General features: G+C 37.0%; 1 protein-coding gene across 1 annotated transcript in view; it reads left to right on the plus strand.

Moving 5' to 3' along the window:
* Positions 1-21,961, plus strand: part of ADGB (androglobin) — a 188,449-nt gene that overhangs the window by 14,066 nt on the left and 152,422 nt on the right. Inside the window, exons 2-5 of the mRNA XM_018053314.1 lie at positions 9,379-9,535; positions 15,538-15,630; positions 18,448-18,519; positions 20,919-21,128. Of these exons, the coding sequence (XP_017908803.1) occupies positions 9,379-9,535; positions 15,538-15,630; positions 18,448-18,519; positions 20,919-21,128 (532 nt within the window). The remainder of the gene's footprint in view (positions 1-9,378; positions 9,536-15,537; positions 15,631-18,447; positions 18,520-20,918; positions 21,129-21,961) is intronic.

A 21,961-nucleotide genomic window follows, 5' to 3' on the forward strand; every position in this document is an offset into this window, starting at 1 on the left:
AGGAGGAAATTGCAACCCACTCCAGTATTCTTGCTTGGAAAATTCCATGGACAGAGGAGCCTGGTGCACTACAGTCCATTGGATCACAAAGATATTATATTTTTTAAAATTGGTTTTTGATGTAATGGAGACATCACGATACAGAAGTTTTAATTGAAAGAATGCAACTTCCGGATATTATGGAGATTATCTCAAAAAAAGACGTTCATAATTGTATTGTGCTCACTTTTGAGTTGTATTGCAACTTCAGTCTTCCTTAAACTTCCTGTCCTATACACTGGTCTGTTATGAGTAAATGCTAAATAATATGTCTCTAAAATAAAGCATTTTCTTGGTATAGTGGGCCAACTCGCCAAAAACTACAAACTAAGATTCAAGTGCCTCAACAAAATCCTTAATGGAGGCAGCCTGCTTACCTTGTGTTTCTCTCCCACCTGATTTCCCGTCGCCTTGCGCTACGTGCTTATGCAGATACTCAAGAGTTCGTAATTCTCTAAACCCACACTGCTATTTCTTGCCTCTGTCTTGTATGCTGTTTTCCTTTCACAGTGATGTCCTTTCTCCTTTTTCAATCTGGAAAATTTGTAGTTATCTTTCAAGACAGTTTAGATGCTATTTATTGCAGGAAGTTTCTCCTAATTGCCTCATATTGGGCATGTTTTTTACCACCTGTGAATACTTCCAGCTCTGCACATACCACATTATTCTGAAATTTACTGTTTACCTGCTTGCCTAACAAAATAAACTCGAGAACATAGATATATATTTACATGTCTGTAACCCCATCATTTAGTGCTTGTCATACAGCAGGTGTTCAATAAATGTGAGTTAAAAATAAGCGAACTGTTGGCTGAGATTCCTTTCTCATCCTTAAATAGTGACTTTTCTAAAACGTTTTAGTCTCCAGTCATATTTGTTCATTTGATCTTAGTTTTTAAAATTCTGTGTTCCCTATTTCCCTTCTGCCCAAAGCATAGTGAGTTGTTCCCTAATGTCACATCTACTCCTTCTGTTCTCTTCTTAGTTTGGAAGTTTTATATTTTATTCCTTGAAATATCCCTGCAATAGACTGAATGTCTGTGTACCCCAAAATTCATTTGTTGGAACCCTTATCCCAGTGTGATGGTATTTGGAGGTGAGGCTTTGGGCAGTAATAAGGTCATAAGTGTGAAGCTCTCATGCTTGGGATTAGTGCCCTTATAAGAAGAGGCCAGAGAGTTATCTATCTCTTTGCTGCGTATGAGGACACAATGAAAAGTCAGTCATCTGTAAAACACAAGAAGGCTCTCATCAAAACTTGACCATGCTAGCACCTTGATGTCAGACTTCTAGACTCCAGAACTGTGAAAAATATATTTATATTGTTTATAAACCACTGATTCGATGGTATGATGTTATAGCAGCCCAAATTGATTAAGACAGTACTCAATTTGGTTTTTTTTCCCCCACACTGCATGGCATGTAGGATTTTAATTCCCCTACCAGGGAAAGGCAGAGTCCTAACCACTGGACCTCCGGGGAAATCCCAACAATCCTTAATCTTTTAAAATACATTCATTTTTAAGTATTTTCCTACAAAGTCCACAGTTAGTATTATTCCTAAAGAACATTCAGGCACACTGGTGTCTGTCAGAATTCTCTCCCTTTCCCATCTCTTTTATTTTGGATACTTTCAAAAGCATGAAGTTGTTATTATCATTATTTGTTCACAGGAAATAACTTTGTAGAATTTTACCAAAATGTAACAGTGATTCATTTATTTACCATTGCAGACTTGTGTTCCACACTTTAGTTCTAGATTCGTGTCTACTTTCCTGAAGATAAATCCTTCATTTTTGGCAGGGGAGGGGGGGGGCTGCAGACAAGAATCTGTTATGGTAAATTCACATTTTAAAAATGTTTTTATCTAATTCAAAATAAATGTTTCTCTCTCACTTTTGACTAAGAGCTTAATCAGGTCCTTAATTCCAAGGTTGACAGTTATTTTACCTCAGCTTAGAGGATATCACTTCACCGCTTTATATTGTCTACTATTGGCTGTCAATTTGATTGTACTTTATTTTTAGGTAACTGCTCAATTCTTCAGATTCTCATTTTCAGTATTGACCTATAACTTCCAGCTGATAAACCTGGATTCAGAATTCCATCTCCTGACCTCTCACTTGTGCTTTGTTATTGGTTGATGTGCTTTTTCCAATCTGAAGACATGTCTTTCTCAATTCGGAGCATTTTTCAGTAGTAATATCATAAAATATTTCTCCCAAACACCCCCCCCAGCCCCCACCGTTTTAACCATTTCATCCTTCTGAGAATGATTTACTTGTCATTTCACATTTTCTCTTTATCTATCTATGCAAGAACTTGATTTTTTTTAAATTTTACCTTCTAAATCATTAGTCCTCTTCAGCGTTATTTAGTCTGCTCTTTCAATAACTGAAGTTTTCATTACTAAAATTTTCCAATGTCTATTTTTTATATTGGTCTTATTTTTTGTTTGCTTGTTTATTATATTCTTGTTCTCACTGTAAAGCAACAGCATTTCTTCCTTTATCTCTTTGGTAACTCTAAATATATTCATTTTAAATATCTTTTAAATCTGTTACAGTATTTATCTTTCCTTGAGTGTGATTTCCTGACTGTCCTTTTGGTTTTAAGTTTCCTTCTTCTTTTTTTTTTTTCTCTTTGCTTTATAATGTTCATATTTTGTAAATATTTTAAGCTCATGCATGCTATTTTCTGTCATTAGGTTTGGATGGTTTTTAGGATGAGTCTCTTCCTACCCATTCTAACATTCTGCAGGGATGCTCTAGTGAAAAGGACAGGATAGTTGCTATATTATTAAACTACTTTCCATCAATTGGCAAGTAGCTGCTTTTCTGAACTCCCTGAAGAATATTTCTCTTTTCTGATCAGTGGGAACATTTTTACAATACCCTTGCTTCCAGTCAAGTCTTAACATAGGGAGACTTTTCTCCCATGCATGAAGTGCTATTCCTAGTACGCCATCCATAGAGGTAGAGAGCCACTCCATCCCCATTTGTTTCCCTTTTGGCCAGCCTATTTCCTTGTGGAATCACAGGAAACTGATGTATTGCCTCTTACACCATAAACCGTAGGGGAGTTATTCCAGACTTAGTGCAAAGCTAGGAGCTCATGAATACTCTAGCCACTTGTGCCTGCATGCTCAGTTGCTCAGTCGTGTCTGATTCTTTGTAACCCTATGGGCTGTCGCCCACCATGTGCCTCTGTCCATTGGATTCTCTAGGCAAGAATACTGGAGTGGGTTGTCATTTCCTTCTCCAGGGGATCTTCCTGACCCAAGGATCGAACCCATGTCTTCTGCATTGGCACTGAGCCACCAGGGAAGCCCACTCTAGCCACTTGCTCATTTCTGGTCTCCTGACATTTGCAGGGTGAATTCAGCTTTTTTTCCAAAATAAACGTTTAAGCTTACTCAATTCCAGTTCCCAGTACTTGCTTGTGGATTACACTATTCCAGCCCCCAAACCACCACTAGAAGTTCTTTCTGTAATTAGCCCATTAACTTTTTTAAAAAATTGAGATATGACTGATATATATTATATTAGTTTCAGCTATGAACATTATGATTTGATATTTGTATACATTATGAATGATTACCACAATAAGTCTGGTTAACATGTCACAGTACAGAGTTGCACATATTTTTCCTTGTGATGTGAATGTTTAAGATCTACTTTGTTAGTAACTTTCAAAGCTACAGCAGTGTATTATTAACTACAGTCGCTATGTTAATCATTAAAGTTTGCACGTTTTGATCATTTACATCCATTTTGCCTATCCCTCACGCTCTGCCTCTGGCAACCAGCCACTCACATTTTGAATAACTTTCAATTGTGATCAATTCATTTTAGTAATGAAATGTATAAATATTTTAACACCTTTGTATATGTTTCCCACTTTATATATCATTTTCATGTCAGATGTCTGACTTGGCCTTCTGTTGTAAATTTGCTTCTTTTGTGCTTTCTCTGTTTTCCCCAGGAGAACCTTTACATTTTGTATTTCTGCTCTGGAAACCAGTCCCTTGCCTGGCTTTCTAGAATTTTCTTCCCTCTAAACATTGGTTTCTTTTGGAATATCATTTGGCATTTGGAATATATGTGTGTGAAGCCGCTCAGTCGTATCCAACTCTTTGCGACCCTGTGGACTGTAGCCCGCCAGGCTCCTCTGTCCATGGGATTCTCCAAGCAAGAATACTGGAGTGGGTTGCTATTTCCTTATAGGGTACCAAAGAGTCAGACACGACTAAGTGTCTGAGCATATTTTATATTATAAACAATCCTTGTTGACTTTTACTAATTTATTTTTTAAAACAATAAATTTCCACAGATATGTTTTATTTATAAATTGCTAGCCTCTCCTAAAAGGGTCAGGATGGTTCACTTATCTCAATAGCATATTTAGATTAACTGTGTAGAAGAAAGCGTTTAGTCATATAACTAGAGAAAATACCTTCAAAATCTTTTATACAACTTGTAATTCTAGTGAATTAAATCATTTACTAGTATTGGGTATATTGCTATATGAAATAGAGTAACCCTGCATATACCCCTGATTTTTCAGGGGCAGGTTTGATTTCTTTGCATGTTTCAATTTTTTTTAATTTATTTCCCAAAAGTATCAATTCCTAAATCTTCAAAAGTCCTGGGTTACTTCTGTGTGTACTGCTACTACTGCTAAGTCACTTCAGTCGTGTCCGACTCTGTGCGACCCCATAGACGGCAGCCCACCAGGCTCCCCCATCCCTGGGATTCTCCAGGCAAGAACACTGGAGTGGGTTGCCATTTCCTTCTCCAGTGCATGAAAGTGAAAAGTGAAAGTGAAGTCGCTCAGTCGTATCCGACTCCTAGCGACCCCACGGACTGCAGCCCACCAGGCTCCTCTGTCCATGGGATTTTCCAGGCAAGAGTACTGGAGAGGGATTATCTTATTCTCAGAAATGATGAAGTCAGGAATAATGGGCTTTGAATATTTTAAAGGATCCCAACTATGCTAGAACAGTAGGTACATTCTGGCAATGATATTCAAAGGCACACTGTGCTGAAAGTTTCAAAAGCAACAATTGTACTCAATCATTCAAAGTCTATGGTGTATTTGACATTGGGCTGTGTTTGACCACTGCTTGTACTGTGTGTTTAGCACAATAGGGGAGCTACTGAGCTGTTATAAAATATCTCTAATGAGATTCTTTCTAAGTGATCTTCAATATAGATGGAAATAAATTTGACATGTTACAAGGAAAGTAGGCCAATTAGTGATAAGGCTTAACAGCTTAAGGGAGGAAGCCAGTATATATTTACTTACACTTGACAGAATGAAGAGGAAAGCAAAACATAGTCTCAATAGAACACTTATTTTTGTAAATTAAATCTTCCTTTTACAAAATGAGTTTTTAGGGTTTTTTAACTTCTTAAATGAGGTAATTTTACCATGGTTTTAATGGATAAAAAATTGCTAATTTATTTTTATCTGTAAGGTTATACCAACACTGAGTAAAACAGGTACTATAATACACTAATTTATACCTTGATTTTTAACAATTAATATTGTGAAAAATTGCCCCTTTTCCCTGATAACTATCCTAGTCATCCTTTTTATATTTTCTTACATGCTACCTAGAACCACCCCTTTACAATGTACGTATTATCAGACTTTCTTTTCCAGCAAGATGGTGGATTCCAATTTATAAAAATAATAACACCTAGAAACACATACATAAAGAAATAAAAATGTTCAGGATCCAGAAATAAGAAGGGAACTGAAAGTCAGAATGATGGCCGGATTGCCAGGGAAGGCTTATCAGTTTATGAAAGTAGAACCTTTTGTTTAAAAAGATATAAGGTAAGATCTTGATCCCCAGAGGAAAGGAAATGCTCCCACCTTAGATAAAGGCATGGCTTTCCAGTTTAATCCTCTGTAAGACGGTGAATGAGAAAATCCACCCAGGCACAGAGAGGCTGATATAGAGAACTAGTGCTGATTACTCACTTTAATTAACATAAAGAGTGGGTTCATCTGCATCATCCCAAATTGCAAATAGTGACTGCAGCCATGACATTAAAAGACGTTTGCTCCTTGGAAGAAACACTATGACAAAATTAGGTAGTTTATTAAAAAGCAGAGACATCATTTTGCTGACAAAGGTCTGTCTAGTCAAAACTATGGTTTTTCCAGTAGTCATGTACAGATGTGAGAGTTGGACCATAAAGAAGGATGAATGCCAAGGAATGATGCTTTCAAATTGCTGTGCTGGAGAAGACTCTTGAGAGTCCTTTGGACTGCTAGGCGATCAAACCAGTCCATTCTAAAGGAAATCCTTCCTGAATACTCATTGGAAGGACTGATGCTGAAGCTAAAGCTCCAATACTCTGGTCACCTTATGTGAAGAGCCAACTCACTGGAAAAAAATCCTGATGCTGGGAAAGATTGAGGGCAAGATGAGAAGTGGGCAACAGAGTATGAGATGGTTGGATGGCATCATCAACTCAATGGACATGAGGCTGAGAAAATTCCAGGAGAACAGTGAAGACAGGGAAGCCTGGTGTGCTGCAGTCCGTGGAGGTGCTGACTTGGATATGACTTAGCAACTGAACAACAACCACACACACTGACTGCTTTTCTCAGTTTTCTGGTGTTTTGTTTTTTTGTTTTTTGTTTTTTGTTTTTTTTTGTACATGGAGTACTAGGGCAGGTATACAGCTGCAATAACTGATAGAATATTGGAATGTTTTTATATTGATTGGTGAGTAGCCTTAACAATAACCTCACCCATAGCCCTGATCCCCAGACTTCTCTGATTCTTGCCCTGGGTCCCTGTCCCACCTGTGGACTTTATGTCCCCCACTCTTCTACTTAAAGAATAAATGTCTGTCAGAGCTGCTGGCTTTGAAGACCCTAATCCAGCAGTGCAGAGATCATCTGTTTAGATCAGTTAATGCTCATTTCCTTCCCAATTGTTAGGCATTTTGAATAGCATCCCTGAGAGTGCCTCTTCTTTGTGTATGATTTGGTAGTTTCACCAAGTTTTAAAACGTTAGATATCAAGGAAATGCTAATGATTCTCAAATTTTCACTTTTACTCTCTTTCTCCCAAACTTCAGAATATTATATCCACCTACCTATTCAGCATCTCCATGGATGTATGATAAACATCTACAATGCAACTCACTCAAAAGTGAACTATTGCTTCATTTCCTACCCCAGTTTTGTCCCATCCCATAGTCTTTTGTCTTTCAGGAAATATCAATTCAGTCAGCTTGCTCTACTTTTAAAATACACACTAGGGACTATTTCTTGCCTCCTTTACTGTTACCAACCTGGTCCCAACCACGACCAGCTCTTACTTGTTACAGTGCCTTCCGAGTTGTCTCTTTTGTCTCCTTTAGTCTTTTCTGAACAAAGCAACGAGAGTGATTAGAAAATTTCAGTTATGTCATGTTATACCCCTGTTCAAAGCCCTCCTTTGGTTTCCTGCCTCACTCAGACTAAAAACCCATGCACTTACCTTTGTTTGGATCCCCTTTATCATCTTTGCCCCACCTGTGACGGCTCAGAAACCTGTTTCAAAATCCCTCTTCGGTCACACTAATCTCATTATTCTTCAAATAAACTGGGATGCTCTTTGCATCTGGAATACTCTTCCTTGTTTGTGGAACATTTTTCCCATGGGTATCCACATAGCTTGATCCTTTATTTTCTTAAACATTATAATACAGACACTTTACATAACCACCATATTAATAATTGTGCAAGCTAACTCTTCAGGTCCCCTTTCCTATTTTATAATTCTTTTTAGTGTTTTTCACTTTGCTATTTATTTTACTCAATTTACACTGTTTATTATGTATCTCCACTGCTAGAGTCTGAACTCAATAAGAGTAGAGATTTAAGTCTGGTTGGTTCACTGCTTATCCCAGGGTCCAGAGCAGGGTTCCAGCCTCACAAGTAGCTAAATCTCAAATAAAGCGATGCCTTTTTTAGACTTTACAATTCATTGAAATGTAGAAAAAGCAAAACCAGAGGTTTAGAGATAGGAAAACTCCAGTATACTAATGATGAGAGTGTAAGTCCAACTTTCCTGTAGAAAAGTAGTCAAAATATATATCACAAATTTTCAACATGCAAGTATTTTGATGCAGTAAGTTTCCTTATTAAAATTTGCCCCAAGGAAATGATAATGTACGCAAAGATTTGGCAAAAGGGCAGCCATCACAGTCTTGCTTATAATTGGGACTAATTTAAAAATTAAAAGCCTCAAATTTCCAAATATAGAAAGTTAGTTAAATGAAAGACAATATATCATACAATGGAATATTATGCAATCATTAAATTAGTATTTAGATTTGTAAACACTTATTTGCATGGAAACTATGAACAGTGTACTGATAAGTGGAAAAAAGCAATCTATAAAAGAGAACATGATGCATAATGTCATTTTTAAAGAAAGATGTATATCCTTATACATTAATCTAAGGGGATGAATAATTTTTAATGATGTGATTTCTAGAATGATATGAGTATGCCTTTCTTATTTATCTGATTTGTATTTCTAAATTTTCTTTTAAAATGATGACCATAGTGGACTTTTTATATTGGGAAAAATCCAAATTATAATTGCACTCTTCTTCAGAAAGCTATTACCATAGCTAATGTATTACTATTATACAAGTAAAGGATTTTGGGGGGTATGAATTATATATAAAAATTCCCCTTGATAGGCTTCCTTGATGGCTCAGTCAATAAAGAATCTGCCTGCAATACAGGAGACCTGGGTTCATCCCTGGGTTAGGAAGCTTACCTGGAGAAGGACATGGTAACCCACTCCAGTATTCTTGCTTGGGAAATCCCATGGACAGAGGAGCCTGGTGGGCTATAGTCCATGGGGTTGCAAGAGTCAGACATGATTTAGCAACTAAACAACCACCATTCCCCTTCGCTGTTATTCCCCTTCTATGTTGATGATGAATGTCCTGCCTCAGAAAGTAAGGACCTGTTGTTCAGTTGCTAAGTCGTATCTGACTCTGCAACTCCATGGACTGCAGCACACCAGGCTCCCCTGTCCTTCTCTATCTCCTAGAGTTTGCTCAAATTCATATCCATTGAGTCAGTGATGCTATATAAGAGCTAATGCTCAAAATTAGCTTACAGAATAATCTCTTTGTGGTATTTCAGTCTTTAAAACCTTAACATGTGGAAGTTGTCTATCTACAGGTATGACTATATTGAAAAATATGTTTGATACATTTACTAATGAGATAATTAAATTTATTTCATGAAATTATCTAGTATTTTACCTCAGAGATTTGAATTCAAATCACCTCCCTTGTCTGCCTCTAGTCAGTACCCTTTTGGCAGTAATGTACAACCGTCTGAACAGAAGAAGGGGAAATTTCCAATCTGGCCAGAATGGAGCGAAGCAGACATAAATGCCGAGAAGTGGGATGCAGGCAAAGGCGCCAAAGAAAAGGACAAAATGGGGAAGAGCCCTGTACTTGTAAGTAGGCTTGAATGTGACTAGACTTCAGTTTGGTTTTTGATTGTAAGTGGAATAGGATTTGTTAACGTGTGCGTGCTCACTCTTCTCCACAGCCTCCATTAAAAAGAGAAATTTTGTCTTTGTCCACCTTAACTTCCCTCATCCTACCTTGTCTCTCCAAGTCTTTAGTCCTGAGCTTTGATGAATTGCATTTAAGTAAATGGGAGGAGAGAAATGACCAAAAATTCATAAGAATGAAAGGGATAGAATAAGCTAGCTAATAGATTTCGAGAGAATTGAGAACCAGGTATTTAGAGATGTTGGTTTAGGAAATGAGAGGTCTCCACAAAATTGTGAGCTGTTATTTAAAGATTATAGGAAAGATAAATTTTTAAGAGATGTTACGAGGTAAGAATTGAATCCCTTTTATATCTGTACCCCAAGATATTTCGGTAAAAATCTTTGTCATTCTTCATTTACCTGTGACATTTTATAAAAGTTTTTTTTTTTTTAATGTGGATCATTTTTAAAGTCTTTATTGATTTTGTTTCAATATTGCTTCGGTTTTATTTTTTGCCTTTTTTTTTTTTTTTTTGGCCATGAGATGTGGGATCTTAGCTCCCCAACCAGGGATCAAACCTGTACCCCATACATTAGAAGGCAGTGTCTTAACCCCTGACCACCAGTAAATTTCCTACCTGTGACTTTTAAACATGGTGCATCCCTGAGATTGAAGCTGAGAATTGAGTTCCTACAGTTTCCAGTTAAATTGCTTACTTAAGAATATTTATTTCCAAAAACCTCTTTGTAGAAAATACTAGTCTGGGTTTCATTTTAAATATGGCCCATTTATTTGATGCAGTAATTCATTCAACACAAGTACTTTTAGAACACAGTACAATTTTCAAAATACAAAATTGCCGTAATGGCTAGGTTGAACTCTATTGTCTTTATTTGCAAAGAACTCTCAGAAATTGTACTTATTAGCATTTGCATTTTGTTCACAAAGTGCAAAATCACAAACTGCATGATTTGTATCAGTAATTTGTTTACACAAAAGGCAGTAAGTATAATTAATTTCTGACATTGTTAGTATTTGAACAATTTCAAATAACAATATGTGAGACAATGTAATCTTCGTACCATACCTAAGGTAATTATGAAATGTTTAGATGCAAGGGACTTTTGAACTCTCTGGGTTCAAATGAAAATGATTATGTTTTACATATTTTAATAGAAATTCAGATCTTATAGGGATTGTTTGAGAATTTTCATCACACACAAAAAAAGATTTTACAAATTCTCAGTTGAGCAGCTGAGCTCTGGAAAAGATTCAGAGATAAGTCACTTTAAATTATAAAGAAGCAACTGGGAAGAGAAGAACAGAGTACCTGAAAACTCTGAAATAGGAAATGAGATACAAAATAATATTTTAAGGACCTTACAATCCAAGCATGCTTTTATCAGATGATTATGAAAGTTCTTGCAAATCTCTGGAAGGTTGGGTATCAAATTCTGGAACTTTTCAATGATGCTGAAACAAGGGTAAGTCTATTGGAAGAATATTTATTGGAAGAAAACCCCTGAGACTCAAGCGATAATAAGGGTGCTGGTCACTTGATGTTCATTTTATTTGGGGGTAACACATTGGGCTATAGCTGTACGAAACTGCATGCTTTGGGAAGCACTTCCCTCATACTACTGCTGTGAATAGAGGCTATTCCACTGGAACTTGACATTTCAGAACCTAGCCAATACCCCATTCTTCCAATGCAACTTTCAGAAGGTAGGAAAGCACAGCTCAAATCTCAATTCTTATGGCAATGCAAAGTGGTGCCATCTGAGATAGAACCCTGCTTCCCACCCCCAGTTCTGTTCCACAAGCTCAGCATTCATGGCTCAGGGAGCAACAATTTCCCACTGGAGTGAGTCCTAGACACTCCAAGAATTGTGACTGCATTTCTGAAATATGGTGGCACATAAACTCATTCCAATCCTAAAGAAAGGCAATGCCAAAGAATGCTCAAACTACCGCACAATTGCACTCATCTCACATGCTAGTAAAGTAGTGCCCCAAATTCTCCAAGCCAGGCTTCAGCAATACATGAACCATGAACTTCCAGATGTTTAAGCTGGTCTTAGAAAAGGCAGAGGAACCAGAGATCAAATTGCCGACATCTGCTGGATCATTGAAAAAGCAAGAGAGTTCCAGAAAAAGATCTACTTCTGCTTTATTGACTATGCCAAAGCCTTTGACTAGGTGGATCACAATAAACTGTGAACAATTCTGAAAGAGATGGGAATACCAGACCACCTGACCTGCCTCTTGAGAAACCGGTATACAGGTCAGGAAGCGACAGTGAGACATGGAACAACAGACTGGTTCCAAATAGGAAAAGGAGTATGTCAAGGCTGTATATTGTCACCCTGCTTATTTAACTTATATGCAGAGTACATCATGAGAAACACTGGGCTGGATGAAGCGCAAGCTGGAATCAAGATTGCCATAAGCAGATGACAGCATCCTTATGGCAGAAAGTGAAGAGGAGCTAAAGAGCCTCTTGATGAAAGTGAAAGAGAGTGAAAAAGTTGGCTTAAAGCTCAACATTCAGAAAACTAGGATCATGGCACCCAGTCCCATCACTTCATGGCAATTAGATGGGGAAAATGGAAACAATGGCTGACATTATTTTGGGGGGCTCCAAAATCACTGTAGATGGTGATTGCAGTAATTGCCATGAAATTCAAAGATGCTTACTCCTTGGAAGGAAAGTTATGACCAACCTAGACAGCATATTAGAAAGTGGAGACATTACTTTGTCAACAAAGGTCTGTCTAGTCAAGGATATGGTTTTTCCAGTGATCATGTATAGATGTGAGAGATGGACTATAAAGAAAGCTGAGCACCAAAGAATTGATAATTTTGAACTGTGGTGTTGGAGAAGACTCTTGAGAGTCCCTTGGACTGCAAGGAGATCCAACCAGTCCATCCTAAAGGAGATCATTCCTGGGTGTTTAGAAGGACTGATGTTGAAGCTGAAAGTCCAATACTTTGGCCACCTGATGCAAGAGCTGACTCTTTTGAAAAGACCCTGATGTTGGGAAAGATTGAGGGCAGGAGGAGAAGGGGACAGCAGAAGATGAGATGGTTGGATGGCATCACCGACTCAGTGGACATGAGTTTGGGTAAACTCCGGGAGTTGGTGATAGACGGGGAGGCCTGGAGTGCTGCAGTTCATGGGGTCTCAAATAGTCAGACACAACTGAGCAACTGAACTGAGCTAAACTCTTACAGGTTTTACCAGAAGAAACTGCCTTATGCATATGACCCTGGCAGTTCTCCTTGGATTGTTACAGAAGGCCACTTCTTGAAATGTGAGGCTAGTGATCAGGAAATTGATATCAGATGATCTGACCATTTCCTGTAAGTCCAGAGTTAGGTCTCAATTCTTCACCTAAGTGATGACAAAGAAAGGATATGGTGAGTGAACCAAATGGAGAACTATATGATAAAGTACTGTAAGGTAGATGTAAGAAATATACCTAAAGCAACATGACAAGAAAAGAGTACCATTAACAATAGGAGAGGCTCAAATCCTGGAGAAAAGGGAATCATAATGGGATGAGCCCCACTAATTTCTTCCTCAAAATCATTTATTAATTCAAGGTATGGAAAGTAGAGACCAAGAAGAAAGCAGTGGCCTGGAGCTTGTGTCAGTTTTTCTGGGTTGAATTGAAGTAGCATATTGTCTGAAGCTGCCAAAGCAGACCTTGAACCCAGATCTCAGGGCTAATTATGGAGAAGTGATCTGAAAATTTTGCATACAATTTTATCTTGAGACATCTATGTACCTCATAAGCTATGAATGTGAAGCTTTTGCTGCAGAGCAAATGAATTAAAAAAAAAAAAACAGCATTCTGGAAGCTAAATAACTGAGAACAGATTTCATAATGATAGCTAGAGATTGGAATTTCATGTACACCAAGTTAGCTTGATAAACACTCCAGACTTTCCATTAGTGCCCCAACATGGCTACCGCATTCCATAATGAGTAAGTATGGAAAAAGTACACCAGCCCTACCAAATCCTAAGACCCAATGTTGACTAGGTCAAATTTATCTTGCACTCTGTCAGAAGGGAATAAAATCCTCCTCTTGGGAGGAAGACATCACCATTTAGAACCTGTATATATTTTTATATCCAGTATATAGCATAGACTCAAAATTTACCAGACAGGAAGAGAAACAGAACCAAGTGACTAAAAATCATGGGGAAAAAGCAGATAATAGAAACAGATCTAGAAGGAACTCTGAGAATTTTCAGATGGGGCACTTTAAAATTTCGAAGTTAATACTTTTAGGGGAGAAAAACAAAGTGAGGGAACCCCAGAAGTCTAGTACTTCTCTTGGAAAAACATCAGTCTATCTTTTAAACTCATTCTTCTATCATTTTGACTAGATGTTGGAATTGCCTTTGTCGTCATTTGAATTATTCCAGTATGTTAAGTGTGACAATAAACCATATGCTTCAGATACACAGAAATTTATTAAGTTTAACTTTCAGACAATGTCCTCAAATATAACCTATTTCTCAAGACACATGAGTGTTAGGTAAACATATAATGAAAATCAAAACAGTATTTATTTGATCTGTCCCCATTAACTGAGGGGAAATTTACTCTCTGCCCTCACCACAGATAGATTATGCTGCTTTAGCATCTTGTTTGTACTCCTAGAAATTTTCATATCTTTGTTTTTCATAAAAATCTCAATAAATTTTTATTTCTCATAAAGATCCCCCATCACCCACCACCTCATGAGCCAAGAATTTTCACATAGCAGTTACTTGAAGTGTCTCTAACTTACTAGACTGCTTGCATTTGGGCACCATTCTTTCTCTAGAATTCACCAATTGATCCATAGGTGGGGGTCAAAAACTAATGAATTAATTGCCTTTTTGTGCTTTTGCTCCAGAAAAATGGAAACTTAACATTCACACAAAAAACAAACCTGTACACAACGTTCACTGCAGCTTTATTAGTAACAGCCTGAAGCTGAAAACAGCTCAGATGTCCTTCAATGGGCAGATGGTAAACAAACAAATATCTATAGCGTGAAATATTACTGGGCAATAAACAACCAACTATTGACGCACGCAAAGACTTGAATGGATTGAATCTCCAGGGAACTAGGCAGAGAAATAAAATAAATCCAAAGGGTTACAGACTATACGGTTCTATTCAGATAACATTACTGAAATAACAAAACTATAAAAGTCAAGACTAAACTAGCAATTGCCGACTGGTATGGATTAAACACAGACTGGGGAGTTGGAGGGTCCCTGTGGCTATACAAAGGTGTAACAAGGCTTCTTGTGCTGGTGGAACTGTTCTGTAATCTTGTCTGTGTCAGTGTCAATATCCTGATTGTGTGCTGCAGGTTTGTGAGGTGTTGCTACTGGAACAATTGGACAGAGAACCAAGGAACTCTCTGTATCATTTCACACAATGGTTTATGAATCATGATTACACCAAAATAACAAGTTTAATTAAAATGATTAATAAATCAAAGTCAGGTCAAAGGTACAAATTTCATTTACATGCAATCCTTTTTATGATTCTAACCATTTAAAAATAAGTAAATATTTTAAAAATCTTCTTTACTTAGATTTTAAAAAAACCAATATTTTCAGTGGAAAAAATGGCCTTACTGGCCCATTCAAAATTGTTTCCCTACCATACCTAATTCACACTCCAAAGCAGCTCATGCTTGTTCAGACTACTTCCTCTGCAATCAAAATGCTATTTAATAACCAAGGTTTCATTAATTAATTACAGCAATGTTAATTCAAGATTCTCTAGGTACTTTATGAACTAGCTGTGAGAACAGTCACACAAATTCCTCTATAAATGCTTCTTTATTGTTCAGGTTCATTTGATATATTCATTTTTATTGGGATAGAGTTGTTTTATTTTAATAAAGCTATATAGAGAAAAAACTTAACACATTTTTTTATGTAGCATTTTTTTGAAGACCCTGAAGGAAAAATTGAGTTACCATCATCATTGAAAATTTATTCCTGGAAACGTCCACAGGATTTTTTAATCAATCGGGTAAGAGATAATTTTACTATTAAACAAAATTTGTATTAGCTATGAGATACAATATCCTAGTTTTGAAAATTTGCATTTTAAAAACAATTTAAGATAGTTTTCCTGTGGTATCTAGTAAGAAAATGTAATTACTTTTTGGCATTTATATTAGAAATAAATATTTATCAATATAGTTTGTACTGGTTTCCAAAAGAATATTGACATTTTGCTTAAGGCCTCAAGTTTCCTTCTTCTCTGCATGATTATAACCTAAAATGTTGCACAAAGTTTTCCTTAAATCTTGACACATTTTCTCCTCTCTGCTTCTTATGTAAAGGTTTTTTTAGGTTAGAGTTCATTCGCATTAATTTTCCAGTCCAAGAGAATAGCACTTGGATTTGTCTGTTCCAGGAATTTTTGAAGCATTTTCCAAGGGCCACTTTCATATCTAACTCCATTTGTTTTTTTGTTGTTGCTGTTTGTTTGTTTGTTTTTTTACTGATGTGGACATCACCCAAGAAAACTTCATTTTAAATAGCACTTCATTTTAAATAGTGCTTATATACATTAAGGCTTTAGACACATTGATCTATCTTCCTAATTAATAGCTATGTTAGTTTGAATATATTTGGTATTTTTAAGGGCTTAATTATCACTAATATCTTTTTTCCCTTCTTAAATCTCCCACTTTCATTTAATGCATAGAAAACTAGTATGCTAAATTAGGTACTTAAAACTAGTCAAAAGATTAAAATGGAGCAGATTCTTCTGTGATTATGGAATTCATTGCATCTCTGTTTCTATGCAAAGTGACTTTATTCCTGAGTTTTAGCTTTTAGAAGCACTGCTACTAATGAAGAAAATACAATTTATCCATCATATTTTCAATTATTGTTATTAGTTAGGAAAGTCAGAAACAATAAATCTTAAATATTTGTAAAAATAAGAAAATAACAAAGTACATCTTTGTCCATCAGAGTACTTTTTCAATGCCTGTCTGTAAAACACTTTAAATAAAATAAATCAAATTTATACAAACTGTATTTTTAAATTAGTTATATTGTTAGGTGACTTTGAAATGAACAATGCAAATTCTGTGATGTTAATACAATTCACTTCATATGTATGTATTATTAATAATACTCAGGCTCTACTCACTCTAAGTATAGAAATTTACATTCTAAGCAAATGAAGAATATAAATTCCATGAAGTGAGCGTGTTGTAAGTTTGGATAAGTAAGAAAGCTTTCTACCTTTTTATCCTTTTAGCATACCTTACGTCTGAGAGATACACTTATACTAAAAATAAATGAATTCATTGTTGACAATGACGCTTCCACCTTACTGAAATACTGTCATCCATCTCTACCTCTCTCCCTTTGCACTGACCCTTTCTCTCGGTCTGTCGTGCTGGGACTGGACCAGAACAGCCAGAACAAAAAGTCCAGCCAAGCAGTAAAGTTTTAGAATAGTGCTGGCCAAGTTGTATTGTCTGAGTCCACAGTGATAAACACATTTGATTTTGAGACATTAAATATGGACAAGAAAAAGTGGAAGTGTCACCCAGTTGTGTCCAACCCTGTGGGATCCCATGGACTATAGCCCATCAGGCTCTTCTGTTCACGGGATTCTCCAGGCAAGAATACTGGAGTGGGGTGCCATTCCCTTCTCCAGGGGTTCTTCCTGACCCAGGGATCGAATCTGGGTCTCCTGCATTGCAGGCAGATTCTTAACCATCTGAGCCAATAAATATGGACATACATAAAGTTTAGACAAAAATATTGTAAAATAATAATGACCTTTCTATATAAAACTTACTGAATATATATTGTTGCTGTTTAGTCACCAAGTCATGCCTGACTCTTTGCATCCTCATGGACTGTAGCCTGCCAGGCTCATCTGTTCATGGGATTTCCCAGGCAAGGATACTGGAGTAGATTGCCATTTCCTGACCCAGAGATCGAACCTACATCTCCTGTGTCTCCTGCATTGACAGGCAGATTCTTTACTGCTGAGCCACCAGGGAAGCCACTGAATATATGTGTATATATATATGATCTTGACACATTATATGTATGTAATTTTATAAATTGTGCTTGTAAATTATGAACTTAAGAGTCAATTCAAGATAGTTATAGGTAAATTTCTCTCAGACATTTGAAAGTACTTTATAGAGTTTTCAAGGTGCTAGTTATACAGATGATTGAGTTTCTATAAAAATCTACTTTGCTAATCAAAGTCATTTGCATGTTACTTTGGTATGTTAAATATGTAAAGTTGATATTAATTGTAACTAATTTTAAAAATTTGCTACAAGTCATATTTTTCCCTACTATCTTTTTCTTTTACTGACCTTAATATATAAATGCAACTTTAAATATATACAAATTAAATAATGACTGCAAAATTACAAGATTTGAAGTCAAACAAGATTTTTAAAAGCTGTCTCAATTAATATTTTTCATCCAAGATGAAGAGATTTTTCTAGCTACCAGATGTTAACTAAGCTTCAGGTTTAACTTGAGTGGTTTATTTAAATTTCAAATTGGGTTTTAAACTCTGTGTGTGTGTATGCATGCTAAATTTATCTGCATATGTTACATCTTACAACATTTTATTATGTTAAAATACTGTATTTTATAGATATTATATTATTATATTAATGTCACAGCTCTATCAGAGGTTATCTTATAGAATGTTTATTTTTTTATTTCTTCCAATTCCTCTGTGAGAAAAGAAATCAAATTTGGCCTGTATGTAGCACACGGAATTATATCAGTAAACCAAATTTCCTTTATCCCAAGGAGCAATATCTCTTTCTATATATTTTTATTTCAGGCTCCGGTGGTTGTGAAAAATGAAATCCTGTTTGACTTGTTTTCAGCGAATGAGCATTTACTCTGCAGTGAGGTAGGCTGGGGGAGTATGAACCAAAAAACTCCTTGAAGAATGCCTTCTGGACCTACTTAAACAACTCCTGGGTGGTCAATTTCAGTGCTCTTGCTCACCTTTAAATTTTAGTATAACTGAATATTTCATGCCCAGACACTCAAAGAGGAAGAGAAGTTCTTTAATTGAGTTTAGCAAGAGAGTCAGTGGAGGAGATGTTAATATTAGCACTGCTTGTGCCATGGACCAGGGTAGTCAGCTTCTCACCATCTGGGCATTTCTATTCTGGATCCATGTACCTGGCAATTAACATAACATTGTTGCCAGTCTGAGCCTACATCATGCCCAAGAGTAGGGTGACTTGCCAATGTGGAGGAATCAGGAGATTCATTTCAAATGCAATACCTCACCTATACAAGACAGATTTTCAGCACAGCAGTCCTACAGCCTGTGGGAACTCACCTTCTCCTTCTCCACCCTGGGTTCTATCCATCATAAGTAGACCTGTTCCACTTCCCTAAGGTAGTTAGATCAGAAACAGAGATTTTTTTTTTTTCATTATTGTCTCTGAAGGCCCAGTCATAGGGGTGTAGTTATTATCCATTCAAACATTTTGTCTTTCTTATCTTTAACATCTTGGCCAATACTAAAATCAAAATATTTATTTTTTCGGTCAGGTTATACTGAGTAGTATAAAATTATCTCTGAATTGTTTTATATTTTATGAATTCCAAAGACTTTAGCATATTTTCCATGGATGTGTAAAGTGTTTTCTTTATTTTTATTGAAGTGTAGTTATTTACAATGTTGTTTTAATTTCTGTTGTACAGCAAAGTGATTCAATTCTACATATATACATATATATTATATCTGCATTCTTTTGTATATTTTTTCTGTATGGTTTATCACAGGATATTAAATATAGTTCACTATGCTATACAGTAAGACTTTGTTATTTATCCATTATATACACAATAGTTTGCATCTGCTGATCCCAAACACCCAGTCCATTTCTCCCCCACCTTCTTTCTTGGCAACCACAAGACTATCTCTATGTCTATCACCCCATTTCTGTTTTGTAGATAGGTTCATTTGTGTCATATTTTGGATTCCACAAAGGAAGTACAAAATAATTCTATAGTAAAATCTCCAGGTACATAGGAGGATATCTGATTTGCCTTTTTCAACTTAACCTACCTTTAAGAAGCTTTCTGCTGCTGCTGCTAAGTTGCTTCAGTTGTGTCCGACTCTGTGCGACCCCATAGACGGCAGCCCACCAGGTTCCTCCATCCCTGGGATTCTCCACGCAAGAACACTGGAGTGAGTTGCCATTTCCTTCTCCAGTACATAAAAGTGAAAAGTGAAAGTGAAGTCGCTCAGTCGTGTCCAACCCTCAACGACCCCATGGACTGCAGCCTACCAGGCTCCTCTGTCCATGGGATTTTCCAGGTAAAAGTACTGGAATGGGTTGCCATTGCCTTCTCCAAGAAGCTTTCTAGATAACCAAATTAAGAAAAATATAAATCTTATGACTTCAGACTCAAATATTTAATCTCCTTACAAACCAGACAGTGAAGCATACTCTGAAGTTCAACTCTTCACTGTGCCTTGCTGCCTGATGGAAACCTTGCAGGTGGGAGTTTTACTTGGAGCACTGCTGTACCTGCTGATCAATACGTGAATATGGGAATTAGTGTATTTAAGTGTGTGCCAAGTTTTACTTCTTTCTCATGTCTCATTGCTTGTCTAATTGATCTTATTGACATAGAAGGATCATTTTCTTCTCAAATTCTCACATTTACAGAATAGCAGCTCAATAAGGTGGCACTATTGGTAAAGAACTCATCTGCTAATGCAAAAGACTTAAAAGACTTGGGTTCGATACCTGAGCTGGGAAGATCCCCTGGAGGAGGGCATGATAACCCACTCCAGTATTCTTGCCTAGAGAATCCCATGAACAAAGGAGCCTGGGGAACTACAGTCCATAGGCTTACAGAGTTGGACACTACTGAGTAACTAACACGTTCACTTTCAAAGCTCAGTCTTTTATAAAACTTCCGAAATAAAGCCATCGTTGCTCTCAGAAGCATTCAGTCTTCCTCCTTTCTCCTTTTCTGTCACACACACACACGCACACACACATACAACTAAAATGGCGATCAGTGTCAAATCACTGACCATTTACTCTGAAAGACAGCTCTTAGCTAAAGATTTTTAGCTTGTATTATGATTATATTTTCTGAGAACAAAAGCAAGATACATGACTTTAATCTGTAGGTCAGAAATAAAAATGTAGAATATATTACATGTAGAATCTAATCGTACTCCTGGAAGTAGATTTTCAACTGCCACCCACTCCCAAAGTTACAGTGCCAACAATTGAAGAATAACTAATGAACACTACTGGTTTTTACCTCTAGCTAATGAGATGGATTATCAGCGAAATCTATGCCGTGTGGAAGATATTCAATGGGAGTGCTTTGGCCAGTTATTTTAAAGGAACAGCAGGAGACCCCCCTCTTCTGGTCTGGAAGCCCTGGGAACACATTTACTCTCTGTGCAAGGCTGTGAAGGGCCACATGCCCTTGTTTAATAGCTATGGAAAGTATGTGGTGAAGCTTTACTGGATGGTAAGTTCTTATACACATGTGTTACCATTTGTGTATCTTTCATATTGCAATATGTTTCTCTTACCTGTTTTTAAAGAAGCTAATAGAAGATGAGGCAGTTTATAAAGGCTGTCAACTGTGTAGCTACTGGAGGAAAAGTCTTACATATTTAGCTTGAGATTTAAAAGAACACAGTTGCATCCTCTGTGATACCAGTTCCCTGTGCTTTTTATTTTTTAAATGTTTATGGAGTGAAGTGAAGTGAAGGCGCTCAGTCGTGTCCGACTCTGCGACTCGTGGACTGCAGCCCACCAAGCTCCTCCGTCCATGGGATTCTCCAGGCAAGGATACTGGAGTGGGTTACCATTTCCTTCTCCAGGGGATCTTCCCGACCCAGGGATCGAACCCAGTTCTCTCATATTGCAGGCAGACGCTTTAACCTCTGCACCACCAGGGAAGCCCTATCCTACCCAGAACTGTTGCAACCTGAGAGCCAGGCTTCCGGAGTATAGTTACTTTACAATGTTGTGCTAGTTTCCACTGTACAGCTAAATGAATCAGCAATACATATACATGTATCTCCTTTGTTTCAGATTTCCTTCCCATTTTAGGGCATCACAGAGCACTGAGCTGCACAGTATGCCCTCGTTAGTCATCTATTTTACCCACAGTACCAATAGTGCATATATGCCAATCCCAATCTCCCGATTCACCACCCCGCCCCTTCCCCCTGGATATACATACGTTTGTTCTCTACGCCTGTGTCTCTGTTTCTGCTTTGTAAATAAGATCTATACCATTTTTTTCGGATTTCACGTATATGCTTTACTATATGATATTTGTCTTTCTCTTTC

The sequence above is a fragment of the Capra hircus genome, chromosome 9, assembly GCF_001704415.2.
Source record: "Capra hircus breed San Clemente chromosome 9, ASM170441v1, whole genome shotgun sequence".
In the NCBI taxonomy this organism is placed as follows: Eukaryota; Metazoa; Chordata; class Mammalia; order Artiodactyla; family Bovidae; genus Capra; species Capra hircus.